General features: G+C 40.2%; 1 protein-coding gene across 2 annotated transcripts in view; it reads right to left on the bottom strand.

The window, feature by feature from the left end:
• Window positions 1-304: 304 nt before the first annotated feature.
• The window catches only part of cxadr.L (CXADR, Ig-like cell adhesion molecule L homeolog), a 36,277-nt gene continuing 21,714 nt past the window's right edge, over window positions 305-14,867 (bottom strand). Inside the window, exons 7-8 of one of the 2 annotated variants that reach the window (XM_041581619.1) lie at window positions 14,132-14,318; window positions 305-879 (exon numbers count right to left, since the gene is read on the bottom strand). In XM_041581619.1, coding sequence (XP_041437553.1) covers window positions 856-879; window positions 14,132-14,318 — 211 coding nt within the window. In that variant the 3' untranslated portion in view covers window positions 305-855. Of the gene's footprint in view, window positions 880-13,773; window positions 14,319-14,867 lie in introns of those variants that run through there. The other variant, XM_018244670.2, reaches the window with a different exon arrangement.

Genomic DNA, 14,867 nt, shown 5'->3' on the forward strand with positions numbered 1-14,867 from the left:
ATGTTTCCACTTTTTCCTTCCCCGCCCATAATTTGCACAAGGATTAGGCCCAATCCCAAATAGTGGATTCAGTGCATCCCTAATATATAAAGGGTCCATATAATAATCTCTATAAAGCTTTATTTACCAGTAGGTCCTTCCATTAGACACAGGGGCATCCATTCCGATTAAAAAATAAGAGGTTTCCACTGTAAGGGTTTGTTAAGTGTAAGAGCTTGGAACTCTTTAAATCAGTTGAACTGGCAGATACATTAGATAGCTTCAAGAAAGGGATGTTTTTTTTAGAAAGGGATGTTTTTTTTAGAAAGGGAAAAAAATACAGGGTGACTAAAATAGTTCTTTGATCCAGGTACTGGTCTCATTGCCGTCTTGGGGTCAGGAAGGATTTTTTCCCCCTTGAATGCGTTGGAGAGGCTTTAGATGGGCTTTGCTGTCACCCTCCTTCATGGACTTGCATCAATCTCAACAATGTTTCTTTATAGCAAATAATGTCAATATATTTCTTCCTGAAATCCATTTGCGTTTCCAGACCATGACCAAACATTATTTTTATATGCCTATAGCAGGTCCTGCCCATCTAACCTCCAGTTCCTCTGGGTTGGGCAGAAATGTTCCTTCCAGTCCAATGGGTAAAACATATGTTCATCTATTTCCGAGAGGAAGGAATTCAATTTCTTTTTTTAAATGGAAAATGCAGATAAGAAAAAAAACAGAAATGCACTGCAAAATGTCCAGGAAGAAGGATTGTCAGATGAATTTTTGCCATAATAAATGTCACTTTAGTGTTATTTTGGACCAAGGTCAACGAGGCACTTTCATCCCAGCACAGCTCATGACGGAGGTCTCCCCCGATGTCTAAACCGCTGTTAAGCCATGATACTTAAATAAAGCAAGAAATAAAGACAGTTAGTTCTAAAGTTAAAAAAAAAAACTTAAAAATCTAAAATTTTTGCTGATTTGTACTGCTTGGATCCAGTCCCCTTTTGATACCCAATCAGCATCTTTATGAAGCCAACGTATTTCCTGGTGCACATGGAACTGCCTGGATTTCACTAAATCCCCAGTGAATGGACTGAGCCTTAGGGAAAAAAGCAATTCCATGGGCTGCCATACTGGTTATCCGCCAAGATGCTTCCTTTATTGAACTCTCCCTCTCTTACTGACCAGGTTATGTGTTTAACCCTCAAAAAAACAGTAACTGACACATATAATGTGTACATAAGGACACCATGGGGCTTCCGGCCACTGTTAGCATTGGCACCTGTCTGGTTTTAACCAGACAATATTGCCTGATCTAAAACCCAGACAAATATCCACCCCAAGGCCCACCTTTGACATCACTGCTGCCCCCTGCCCAACCAAAACACCATCACCCTGCCCCTTACATCTTACAGCGGAGACTGCTGGGGTGGTGGGCCCTTGGTTTTGTTTTTCAGCTACCCCAGTCCAACACTGAAATGAGATCTAAACCTCAAAAACTAGAATTGATTTAAAAGAGGAAAAAACTACTGAAGCAGTTTATAGACAATAGATTAGCCACAAGCTATTAGACTATATTAATTCTGTATAAGGCTTTACCATACCTGAGTAAATAGCTCTAGAAGCTCTCTCTGATTGTTTAGGATACAGCTGCCATATTAGCTTGGTGTGACATCACTTCCTGCCTGAGTCTCATAGCTCTGGGCTCAGATTACAGCAGGAAGGAGAGGAGGGGGAAAGGGAGAGAGGAGCAAACTGAGCATGCTCAAGCCCTAGCCCTGGAGGTTTATGATGAAAACAGGAAGTCTGATACGGAAGCCCATGTGTACACAATAGAAGGAAAGAAATGTGGTGTTTTTTTGACAGAGGACTCAGAGGAGCATTACTTTGAGGGTTTACTGGTGTATTTATATAGACCTTTCTGATAAAGTTTACTTCATTTTAGCTTTTCCTTCTCCTTTAAACTTATAAAGAGCAATTTGCATTCATTACTACTTTTAGTGGTTTCTGAAGCACTGACAGTTTCAGACTGCTAGTACCAGGCATTTAGCTCCACAGCTCAGTTGGCTGTATATGGGCAGACTCAAGATGCTAATTCATCCCCTTCAGGCCAAGTTGATAACTTATTTGGCCATGTATGGTCCCTCCCCAACAGATATCTGCCAGAAAGAGGACAGCCAATGTATTGATGTGGCGCTCTCCCAAAGAGACTTTGTAGGTACCACTATGATCTGATGGTAGGCCTGTGGGCTAAATTTGATCAGCTCCAATTGGCCCAGAGTGCTTCGTTTTCTGAAGTCCCCCGAAGTTGCCTCACGAGGAAACTTCCGAAAACAAAGTGCTGAGTGCCATCCCGCCAGCGATTTTGATTCTAGCCGGCGGAAGGCATTTCGGGGAGTTTAGTCGCCTGAAGAAGAGGCGATTTGTCTACAGGCAACTAATCTCCACGTGTGTCTCTGCCCTAAGACTTATATTCAGACTTTAGGCATAAATCTCACTGACCACTAACATCAGTTCATTTTCTGGAACGTCCACATTTGTCTGAAATATAACACAATATACAGTATAACCTAGATGGAGGTAGAATTTTAATTCAATATTTGTTGCCTGTTAAGCCTTCGGTATCTGCATTTTAAAGCACAAAATTCTCATTGGCGATATCTGTTCTATCACTTGCATTGCTGAAATAAATAAGAAATTGCGCCAGGTTTAGTAAGAAAAAGGCTTTCACAGATTATTTGGGTGCCTCAGGACAAAAATCCTTTTCTTGGTAAATGGCAGGAACTGTTAAGCCATGGAGCTTGTGTTTATTAATATGGAGGCAAATAAGTGCACTACTCTGCAGGGGCACAGCCCTTTCCAGAGAGGACTGACCAAATACGGGGCTTTCCACCTCCCAGTTGCCCAAACAGTCATTGATAGCAAGGGGCGTAACCTTATCTATGCATGCATAGCTACCTTAAAGGGGAATTATCGCGAAAATGAAAATTTTATATAAAATTCCTCATACTGAAATAAGAAACATTCTAAATACAATCAATTAAAAATCTGAATTGTTTCTGAAATAATTCACTATTCCTCTCTCCGCATTTGTTTCATTTCATTCTGTCTTCATGCAGCAGTTGGGTGTCAGATGAATAATCCAATTTATCTTATAGAGGGGCTCCCTTTCCTAGAAGATGTATTAGAGCTCACTCAAATAACTATTCCAGTACACAAATTCTGCATGTAGAGAGACATAATGTCTGGCGATTTTAATAGAGAGAGCTCTGATATATCTTCTAGGCAAAAGGAGCCCCCTATAAGATATATTGGATCTAACTGTCAATGAATATCTGACACCCAACTGCTGAGTTAAGACAGAATGAGAAGAAACAGAGGCAGAGAGGGGAATAGTGAAGATAAACTTGATTATTTCAGAAATGGTACAGAATTTTTAATTGAGTGTAAAGTTTCTTATTTCAGTATTCTGAAGCTTATATTACATTTTTGAGATAGTTTCCCTTTAAGAGAGATTCCCTGGGAACTGCCCCTCTGTTCACCTTACTGTCAACCCGGGGCCCATTCATGGGTCAGGTGAATAACATGGGTCAGGTGATTAACGTTCTGCATCAGTGACTATTGCCAAACAGTAATCAGTGAGCCACAAGTAGCTGTGGGGTAACCAATAAGCCGCATGTATTTTCCCTTTCATGTTTACTGAACAATCCCGGCAGAATTTCCAGTAAATGTCTCAAATCTATTTCAAACAAGCAAATTGAGAGGCTTCATGTGCAGCAGCTAAAGAGATTAAAGTGGCTGAGGAATAGGATACGGCATATAATAAGGGCTCCCAGGCTTATGAATGGTATGAATGGCACCTCCTTGTCTGTAGCAGAGGAGACTTGACTGGCATCTGGCTCTGTGTCTGAGCGAGGAACTTACTGTACAATCGTTATGATTGGGTTAATTAGCAACCGAATTCCTTCTCACTCTGATTAATGGCATGAAGCATAGACCCATGTAGCACCCGCTTAGCTCTTATACTTCCCTGCTGAGCGATGAGATGGAACAAGCCACAATGTCTACTGCAAAATACAGGGAAAATGCAGCGTTTTATTGTCCATGTTAATAAGCTATTGATTACTACTGTTCACTTGCTGATCACATGCTAGTACAGGTACGGGACCTGTCCAGTAATCCGGAGACCGGTCCAGAAACCCGGTCTCCGGATTACGGAATGACTGTCTCCCATAATCTCAATTTTTTCCAAATTTTTGAAATGATTTCTTTTTTCTCTGTACTAATAAAACAGTATCTTGTACTTGATTCAAACTAAGATATAATTAATTCTTATTGGAAGCAAAAACAGCCTATTGGGTTTATTTAATGTTTACATGATTTTCTAGTAGACTTAAGGTATAAAGATCCAAATTACGTAAAGATCTATTATCTGGAAACCCCCAGGTCTCGCGCATTCTGGATAACAGATCCCATTCCTGTATAGCTACCTTATGGGTGAAAACAGACACTAATCATACATACATTAACTGATTTAACTAAAGAGATAGTTTCCTTTAAATTAACTTTTAGTATGTTGTATACAGCATTATGCTCTATATATATATATATATATATATATATATATATATATATATATATATATATATATATATATATATATATATATATATATATATATGCAGCTGTCAGACATTTAAACTGCTGTTTGGTTGTTATGGTTTAATTACCATAGCAACCAGACAGAAGGAAATATGAATAGAATATGTCCTGATCATAAAGTTAAGTGATAAAAATATGAAGAATGAGTATTCTTGGTTTTGTGGGCATATTCCATTCATATTTCCTTCTGCCTTTTTTTGTGTCTAGTCGCCAGGGTCAGTGACCCCTGACAACTACTGAAAAGAGGCGGATTGGGAAGTCTAATAAGCACAACAATAAGAAATGAAGCTGGCCATACCCCAAGCAATTGGTGCGGCCATCAACACTATGATCTCCTGCAGGTCGTGCAGGGGAGAGACATGTTGAAGTTATTTACTTGCATTACCATTAGGCGGGGGTGCAATGAGGCTGTGATCACACAAAACATCTAGACAAATACAAGAGTCCTCCGCAATCAACCCATTATCAATATATTTAAGACAGAGACATTTTGTGCATACTGCTACAAAAAAATGCCTTACCCTTTAAACAAAACAGGGATTGTTTGTCCATATATTGCAATATATTTAAGCTGGCCAACTACGTCAAAGTCATCCCATATCTGGCCAGTCCTATGCTCAATTTTCATCTGATTCATTAAGAATTCAATTGCTTCATTATACATTTTAGAAAGGGACTAAGTTTTACCTGCAACTTACTAGCTGCTTTCAAAGTAAAACTCCCAAACTTGGCTGCCCTTTTATTAGACACCAGTGGGATCACCTGACTATAGCTGGGAAGGGTGGGAGCTACAACATGGAGCTGGTCACTGCTCCTGTATAACTATAACAAACAAGGGAAAGTTGTGCTCACCACTAGTTTTTAAAACCATTAGGCGGGGGTGCAAGTTTGGGAGTTTTACTTTGAAAGCAGCAAGTAAGTTGCAGGTAAAACTTAGTCCCTTTTAAAATGTCTAGTGAAGCAATAGAATTCTTAATGAATCAGATGAAAGCGTAGGACTGGCCAGATATGGGATGACTCTGACGTAGTTGGCCAGCTTAAATATATTGCAATATATGGACAAACAATCCCTGTTTTGTTTAAAGGGTAAGGCATTTTTTAGTAGCTGTATGCAGGGCAGCCATCACGTGGGGGACAGGGGGGAGAGTTGTAGGGGGCCCTGATGGTAAGGGGGGCTCTGCCACGCCACACTTACTTGATTAGCTGGCCCCCTGCTTTCTGAGAGCTGCTGACTTCGGGAAGGCAGGGCGGGAGCACAAGGGGAGGTATCTTCTGTCCAATACTTCCCCTTATTGGTCACTGAGTTTAAGTCCCGGTTGAGCTGCTCAGGGATTGGATAGCTGAGGTTTGACCTTCTCCTCCAGCTCATCCAATCACCATGCAGCTTTACCAGGTCTTGAAATTCTGTGACCAATAAGGGAAGAAAATGCTGTCACTGGAAGAAGATGCAGCCACCTGTGCTCCCCTTCTGTACTTGGCAGCTCACTGACAGCAGGTGGGCCTCACTAATGAAGTAAGTGTAACATGGCAGGGCCCCCCTAAAGATAACCCTTTGTGGTCCCTGTTGTGTGGTCGGGCCCTGAGCACCAAATTTTTATTAAACTTCTGGGGGGGGGGTCAAGTTTTTTTACATGGATGTTTAAGGGGGGCCCTGGCCACCAATTTTCTTTTTTTTTTCTTTACTGTGTGGTGGACCTGTAGGTGGGGCTTTTGGTGGGCGCAGCCCATGGGGCCCAGGAAATTTTGTTGTATGGGGCCCTGCGATTTCTGATGGCGGCCCTGGCTGTATGCACAAAATGTCTCTGTCTTAAATATATTGATAGAGGACTCTTGTATTTGTCTAAGTTATTTACTTGGCTTCTCTTGCAGATTCTGCAGGGCCACAGAAATCATTCAGGACTGATCTACAGGACGATGTAACATACCAACCAATGTGATAGACACAATGTGGGTTGGGTTATAACCAACTGTACATTAGAATGTCCAGAAGACAAAGGTAAGGCATCTGCCCTGCGCAACAAAACACGTCACCTTTGCTGCTAACATGTAATGTGGCTTGTTAAATGGATAGGATGGAAGCAGAGCTGCCTTTACATAGAGACACGTGTGTATAGTAAGGCAAAATTGTGTCTGATCCTCTACCTTTGCCTGTCAGGGGATTCTGGGACAGCCCATGTAATCAATGAAATGAACCAAGTTCAACTCATTAAACGAGTTGTGGAATAAGTGTACAAAAAGAGCTTGGTGATGTTCAACATGGTTAGCTTATAATTATGCTTCAGATGGACACAAAATGTGTAAGGCTTGAAATGACTATTTAAATAAATATTCTTTCAACAAATATTTTTGGTCTGATCTGCATATGGGTTCCAGAGTGCCCTATACCTTTCATTTCCCTATACGGATTAAAGTCCCCCCCCCCCCGAGCGGAGGGCCTGGGGAAGGATCACCTGGGCCACCGCTCCACCTTGATGAATTTTCCCACAGGAAATGGATGTTTGTGCTTATATTTGGAATTTGACATTCAACATGGTGCCATCATAGGATTCCACCTCAACAAGAAGCCAGTTCATCAACCCGTTCTCTAGAGTGAAGAATTGTGATTGGCCATCTGGCAGTCATGGGATTTTGCCATGATTTTTATGATGTAGTTTTTATTTTCTAAATTACACTGTTTACACTACAAATAATTCACTCTACAATATAAGATTCCATTCCTGAACCAGCAAGTGTATTTATTTTTAGTTGTAATATTGGTGTGAAGGTGCAGTCATTCTGCCTGGTCATGTGCTTTCAGAAAGAGCCAGCACTTTAAGATGGAACTGCTTTCTGGCAGGCTGTTGTTTCGCCTACTCAATGAACTGAATGTGTCGCGGTGGGACCTGGATTTTTCTATTGAGTGCTGTTTTTAGATCTACCAGGCAGCTGTTATCTTGTGTTAGGGAGCTGCTATCTCGTTACCTTCCCATTGTTCTGTTGTTAGGCTGCTGGGGGGGAAGGGAGGGGTGATATCACTCCAACTTGCAGTGCAACAGTAAAGAGAGACTGAAGTTTATCAGAGCACATGACTGGGGGCAGCTGGGAAACGGACAATATGTCTAGCCCCATGTCAGATTTCAAAATTAAATATAAACGGATTTCAGTGCAGTATTCTGCTGTAACAGCACTATTAACTGATGAGTTTTGAAAAAATAAAAAAATAAAAAAAAACATTTTTCCCCCATGACAGTATACCTTTAATGCAGGGATGTCCAAACTTTTTGCAACAAGAACCAGATTTGGTGAGATGAAAATGTGTGGGGGCCGATCATTCAGCCTGACTCTTTGAACCATTAACATCATTTAAACAAGGAATAGCGTAGCAGTAATATTTGGGCACATTAGTGAAATGATCTGCTACTTGGTCTATACTGCTGCCTGTGTGCTGAAGGTGTTAGTAATAGACACGTAGTGGCACATAGAGACGCCATACTTCTTTAGTTTACTGTACTGGCACGTCAGTCTGTCTATTGACACCTTCAGCCCTAAAGAAGTGTGTGAGAGCAAAGTGTAACCAGGCTGAGGCCCGGTGTAAATTTGAAAACAGGCCGCATTGGGCCCCCGGGCCTGACTTTGGACATGCCTGCTTTAATGTATACCCCATCCATTCCTCAATAGCGGTACATACTGTAGCTCTCCTCTACGTAACATAATCAGCTATATAACTCTTGACCAATTATGCTTGGAAAGTAGTTAATTAGAACTGTGGAGTAGCCATAGAAGCTAAACTAGAACTGGGAGGAGCTTATACCAGAACCGGGAGGAGCTTATACCAAAATATGTCTATTACAAGTCATACTAGAACCTACCGAGTTGTGTCTGCTATAAAAATACCATTAATGGCTCTATTGAGTCTAAAAGGAAAACTATACCCCCAAAATGAACACTTAAGCAACAAATAGTTCATATTATATTAAGTGGCATATTAAAGAATCTCACCAAACTGGAATATATATTTAAGTAAATATTGCCCTTTTACATCTCTTGCCTTGAGCCACCATTTGGTGATGGTCTGTGTGCTGCCTCAGAGATCACCTGACCAGAAATACTACAACTCTAACTGTAACAGGAAGAAGTGTGGAAGCAAAAGGCACAACTCTGTCTGTTAATTGGCTCATGTGACCTTACATGTATAGTTTGTTGGTATGTTTGTGAGTACAGTGAATCTTACGATCTCAGGGGGCGGCCCTTATTTTTTAAAATGGCAATTTTCTATTTATGATTACCCAATGGCACATACTACTAGAAAAGTATATTATTATGAAAATGGTTTATTTACATGAAGCAGGATTTTACATATGAGCTGTTTTATGCAATATCTTTTTATAGAGACCTACATTGTTTGGGGGGTATAGTTTTCCTTTAAGCCATGCTCTCTACTGGCCTCTTATAAAGGGATTCTAGAAAAAGAAATCCTGTGAGATTGATGATGAGGAGGCTGTGGCAACAGCTGCTTAGGGAAGGCAAAGGTGACCATTCAGTTCAGCAGAGGTGCCAGCTGCAGTTTGGGGTTTTCAATATGTTGAAGGGTGTGCCATCAGCCTATGGAAATAACTTAAATTCAAAATATACTTAACACTCATGACCTAGACTTTGATGAGGAAAAAGGAAAATTAAGATATAGTGGTCCTTTAAGTGCTCATCTGCATTTCAATCAAGTACTGTTGGAAGAATTCAGTGTTAGCTGTGACTGCAGCCATAATGGAGAATGGCCCGAAGTTAAAAATTCCTATAGATACGATGAAGAGAACAAATCTAATGACGCACCTTTCATTAGGAATGTCTGTGCTACAAATGAGGATTGAATGGAACATTATACCCTTTTTATTTGCTGTGAAATCCATTTATTTTCCACCAATAACATAAATGACTGTTCACAGTACAGGTATGGGACCGGTTATCCAGAATGCTCAGGACCTGGGGTTTTCCGGATAACTGATCTTTCCGTAAATTGGATCTTCATACCTTAAGTCTACTAGAAAATCACGGAAACAATAAATAAACCCAATAGGCTGGTTTTGCTTCCAATAAGGATTAATTATATCTTAGTTTGGATCAAGTCCAAGGTAGTGGTATGGGATCCGTTATCTGGAAACTCATTATCCAGAAAGTTCCGAATTACGGAAAGGCCATCTCCCATAAACTCATTCAAATATTCCAAATTTTTAAAAAATTATTTCCTTTTTTCTGTAATAATAAAACAGTAGCTTGTACTTGATCCCAACTAAGATATAATTAATCCTTATTGGAAGCAAAACCAGCCTATTGGGTTTATTTAATGTTTACACGGTTTTCTTAAGGTATGAAAATTATGGAAAGATCAGTTATCCGGAAAACCCCCAGGTCCCGAGCATTCTGGATAACATGTCCCATACCTGTACAGAGAAAAAGGAAATCATTTTTAAAATTTTGGATTACTTGGATAAAATGGAGTCTATGGGAGACGGGCATTCCATAATTTGGAGCTTTCTGGATTACAGATACCACCCCAGTATATCTGCTTTCAGTAACTGCTGTAAATGCAGTTGGCTAAGCCATGGGTGGGCTACATTTAAGGTCAGTATGTGCTGGGAGGGTTGCAAGTAGCCCACGTTTGAGTCAATGTTTGTCATTATAAAAAAACAAACATGGATTCTGCTTACAAAAAAAGGGTATAATTTTCCTTGAAAATGATTATTGATTATGGATTAATGGAAAGGCAAGAGATGAGTGTGCAAAGCAGATGGAGGGAGGGACAGTATAAGGTTAGGGGGACACCGATATAAAGCCGCAAGGAGAATAAAACAAATTGCAAGACAAAAAGCCGAAACAGATCAGTTTGGATTTCACCAATTATATTTATTTTAAAAAGTACAGAAAAATTTCACAAAAAAAAAAAAAACTACAAAAAATATACAAGTCTGAAAGCCCTTAGAATAGATGTATGACAATAAAACAGACACTTCTGTTACTCAGATGCATCCGGGGGTACTGGAGAGAACCCTATAAAGAACCCGGTCACTGGCTTTGGTCGCTAACTGGGCTGATGGGTAATGGGAGTCTGTACAGTAAGAGATGTGGAATTTTTGGTGTAATCACTATGCAAATAATCACAATTACTATAGGGTAAATCATTTCTTATTTACAGATTTGCTTTGGAAAGTCAGCAAGCAGGTCAACTGGAAAAGACCAAGTTTCCTATTTAACAGAGCTGTCAGAAATAGGACATTTACATGAGACAGATGCGTCAAATTCATTTTCAATAGGTGTTAGCATTGGGTGCTGCTGCTGATGTGCGCCAAGCACTAACACCTATCCAAATCCTTCATCCCCAATGCAAAGCGCATGCAATTCAACTCATTCCAATCGTAACATAGAAAAACACATGTTTTACAAGCCATACACATCTGTTCCACTCATAACAAAAATACATAACTAATAAACGGACTCCCAAATATTGTCTCACTCAACACTAGGAAGGTAATTACTTTACAACTGAACATTGAGACCGCAATGTAGCTACTAGATTAGGTATGTAGTGATATATATATATATATAAAAACTGGTTGTACCCCAACTATAAATATTATAAACAGGCTTTACAAAACAACATCATGCTTTCAGAACAATATTACAATGGCGGCATTTCTTATTCAGTTACTTTCTGGTTATGCCAAGCTGAAGGAATGGAGAAACCTAGCAAGAAACTGCCATCATATTCAGGCAACACCTTGGGCCAGGAAAGCACTTGTCTGATTAATTTAACCACGAGAATGCAACGTTCATCTTACTTTGACCTGGATATGAGGCTGGGTCCCCAAGAAAGCTAGTAGCCTTGAAGCAAGGAAGAGCAGAAGACTTTTTTCCGGAAGACTGTGCCTTCGTGTTAAAGCACCTTGGATAGAAAAGAGTAGGCACGGCCTTGGTGGTACGTTTACATTCCTGTGAAAAGTTTTGTATTCAAAGGCACAGTTCAGGGGAAATAAAAAGGAACCAGAAGAGAAAGTTGTGCAGGAAGAGTTGGTGTTGGTTGCTTGTCCCTAAATCACAGCACAGAGACTTATGTAGAAAGAGCCCAGTACCTAAAGTGGTTTCGGCTATTGGTAACAGTCTTGGTGGAAGTTGCTGGTCCATGTGGTGGCCAGGCTGTAGGTTGGCAGGTGGGGGTAACAGACGTTCCAGATAAATTTATTGTAAATTACAAGCGGATTAGACCTAATTCTTAGTCACTGAACCAGTGAGAGTGTAGCAGAGTAGGGACCTTGAGCCATATCTCAAGTGTATGTCTGGCACCATTCAGCTCAACGGATTCACCTCTGGGACTTTAAGGGTGAGAGTTAACTTTGCAGCAACTGTCCAACTCACCTTAACTCAAAGGGGGAACGGTCGCGAAAAAGAAAATGTAATATTAGCTTCAGGATACCGAAATAAGAAACTTTCTAAGTACACTCAATTAAAAATTCTGTTCCGTTTCTGAAATAATCAAGTTTATTTTCACTATTCCTCTCTTTGTCTTCATTCAAAAGTTGGGTGTCAGATATTCATCGACAGTTCGATCCAATATATCTTATAGGGGGGCTCCTTTTGCCCAGAAGATGTATTAGAGATCACTCTATTAAAATCACCACACATCATGTCTCTCTACATGCAGAATTATTTAAAAGGCAGTTATTTTGTTTGTACTGGAATAGTTATTTGAGTGAGCACTGATTATTCTGCTAGGAAAGGGAGCCTATAAGAATGAAGGCAGATTCCTGAATGAAGGCAGAATGAAGAGAAACAGATCCTGAGAAAGGAACAGTAAATATAAGCTTATTTCAGAAACAATGGCAGGTTTTTTTTTTTAATTATTGTATTTAGAAAGTTTCTTATTTCAGTATGAGGAAGCTTATATTAAATTTTCATTTTCAGGATAGTTGCCCTTTAAAAGTGATCACTGGCTTCATAAGACGAGACTACGCAATGTCCAGGGCTGTCGTTACTATATTAGTATTGCGGCCTTGCCAAAAGACACAAACAGAATAAATGACATTGTGCTGTTAATGTGAGTGGGCACGTAGGACTTACCACGAAAACTGCTAGGAGGAGAAACCACCCTCCTCTTTATATATATGAATCCGGTGTGGATTCCTTTTCATTAAAGCTCCAACAGGACTTAATTACCAGTCCCCTTTCCTGCACTTCTGATATGAAATACAAGAAAATTCATGCAATGCTGTGGAAGAGAAGCTTTGCTTGTACAAACAAACCACTGCTACCTTTCCTTTTGCCAACAAAAGGTTACACAAATGTACACAAGATTACAGTATTGATACCAGCATGCTAGGAGCTGGAAGGCTTAAGTTGGGACATCCCTGTTGTGACTCTCCACCACATTTAAAGGAGAACTAAACCCTAAAAATCAATGTGGCTAAAAATGCCATATTTTATATACTGCACCAGCCTAAAGTTTCAGCTTCAGCTTCAAATTTGTCACGGGGTCACCATCTTGGAAATGCTCAGTGGGCTCTGAGCAGCTGTTGAGAAGCTAAACTTAGGGGTCGTCACAAATTATCAAGCAGAAAAAATGTTTGTCTGTAATATAAGCTGATGCTACAGGGATGATTATTAAATTCTGATGCTAATTGCACTGGTTTCGGTGCTGCCATGTAGTAATTATCTGTATTAATTATTAATCAGCCTTATATTGTGACATTTCTATTCTATGTGTACTTTATATTGTGAGTGGGTCCCAAAGCTCAGTAAGTGACAGCAGCACAGAGCATGTGCAGTGAATCAGCAGAAAAGAAGATGGGGAGCTACTGGGGCATCTTTGGAGACACAGATCTTTACTGCTAAACGGCTGTGGTTGCCTTGGGCTGGTACAGAAGCCCAAAACATGATGTACAACATTTCTAGCTACTTCTTTAGTTAGGCTTTAGTTCTCCTTTAAGAGCAGCAGGGTCGTCTTTGGGGAGGAAAGGACTTCTGTCACAGGTCCCATCAAATCAGGGGGCTTCAGAGAAAGGGTTGGGGATTCCTGCAAAAGGGGTGTGGGCTGCTGAACAAGGCCCCACAATTCATTATGAAATTCCTGCACAGATATAAATCATAAGTGCCACAACACTAACCATCTGTACTCGAGCTTATTTATTTTGCCTTATCTAAGGAGGAACCGATACTGGTTTCCAACTTTTTAAAAAACCAATAAAGGAAAAATGATCCTCATAAACAAAACACGCATATTCACTACTTGCTCAGCCAGGCAACCACAGCCTGCAGCAGCAAAAACAAACCAAGGCAAACTTGCCCTAACACTACACACACTGAGAAGGTGAAGAGGCAGGAAACAAAGGGGAACAAAATGTGAAACTGTGCAAAACAGAAATACTCATCCATCCCTGCTGCCCATTTACACAACTGAGCCATCTTTGTTTTGTGCTGGGATCATGACAGCGATGGCTCCCATTCTACTTAAATTTGGACCGGCTACCTTGGAAGGAACGGAGTTTGGTGCTTGGCTTGGGGGGCGCTCAAACTCTTCATTGGGTATTTTATTGTACTGAGCTTTGGAGTAGCCTTCCATGTTCGAGGGAGACAGAGAGCCAAGAGAAGAGTGATTACTCCCGATATAACTGCGAGCGGTGGAATTGCGGCTTTTGGGCGGAGCAACGTCCTCTCTGTAAGACAAAAAGGAAACAAAAATTAGAATTTCCTCTGTAGACAATGTTTTTATACAAGTCATGGAACTCCGAGGTAACTTCTAATATCCTCATATTTTACAACTGGGGGTACTTTATTTATTATAATACACAAATTTCAATGAGTCATGTGACAGAAATGACATCAGAACTCACCGTTTATAAGGATATAATTTACAGGATATTCATGGCTTTTGTGTATTATATATATATATATATACTGTGCTACCATTTGCTAGTTACATTGTACCATTGGGGATAATATTTCAGACAATTAAGCTTACTTAGCTTTGATCACACAGCAAAATATGGAAGAGGCAACATGCATGAAGAGAGGTAGATAATGGAAATTAAGAGACAATTTCCATAGCAAATGCCTGTCTGCTGTACAGTATCACAATGGGATGTAAATGGAGCCCAGGGAAAAGGAGATACACGATATGCAATTGTGTGCGTCGGATTACCAAACTGAGGCAAGTACAAATGTTCTTTCTATGGCTAAATGGAAATTTAAGAGACAGATTTTAT

Source organism: Xenopus laevis, chromosome 2L (genome assembly GCF_017654675.1).
Source record: "Xenopus laevis strain J_2021 chromosome 2L, Xenopus_laevis_v10.1, whole genome shotgun sequence".
Lineage (NCBI taxonomy): Eukaryota > Metazoa > Chordata > Amphibia > Anura > Pipidae > Xenopus > Xenopus laevis.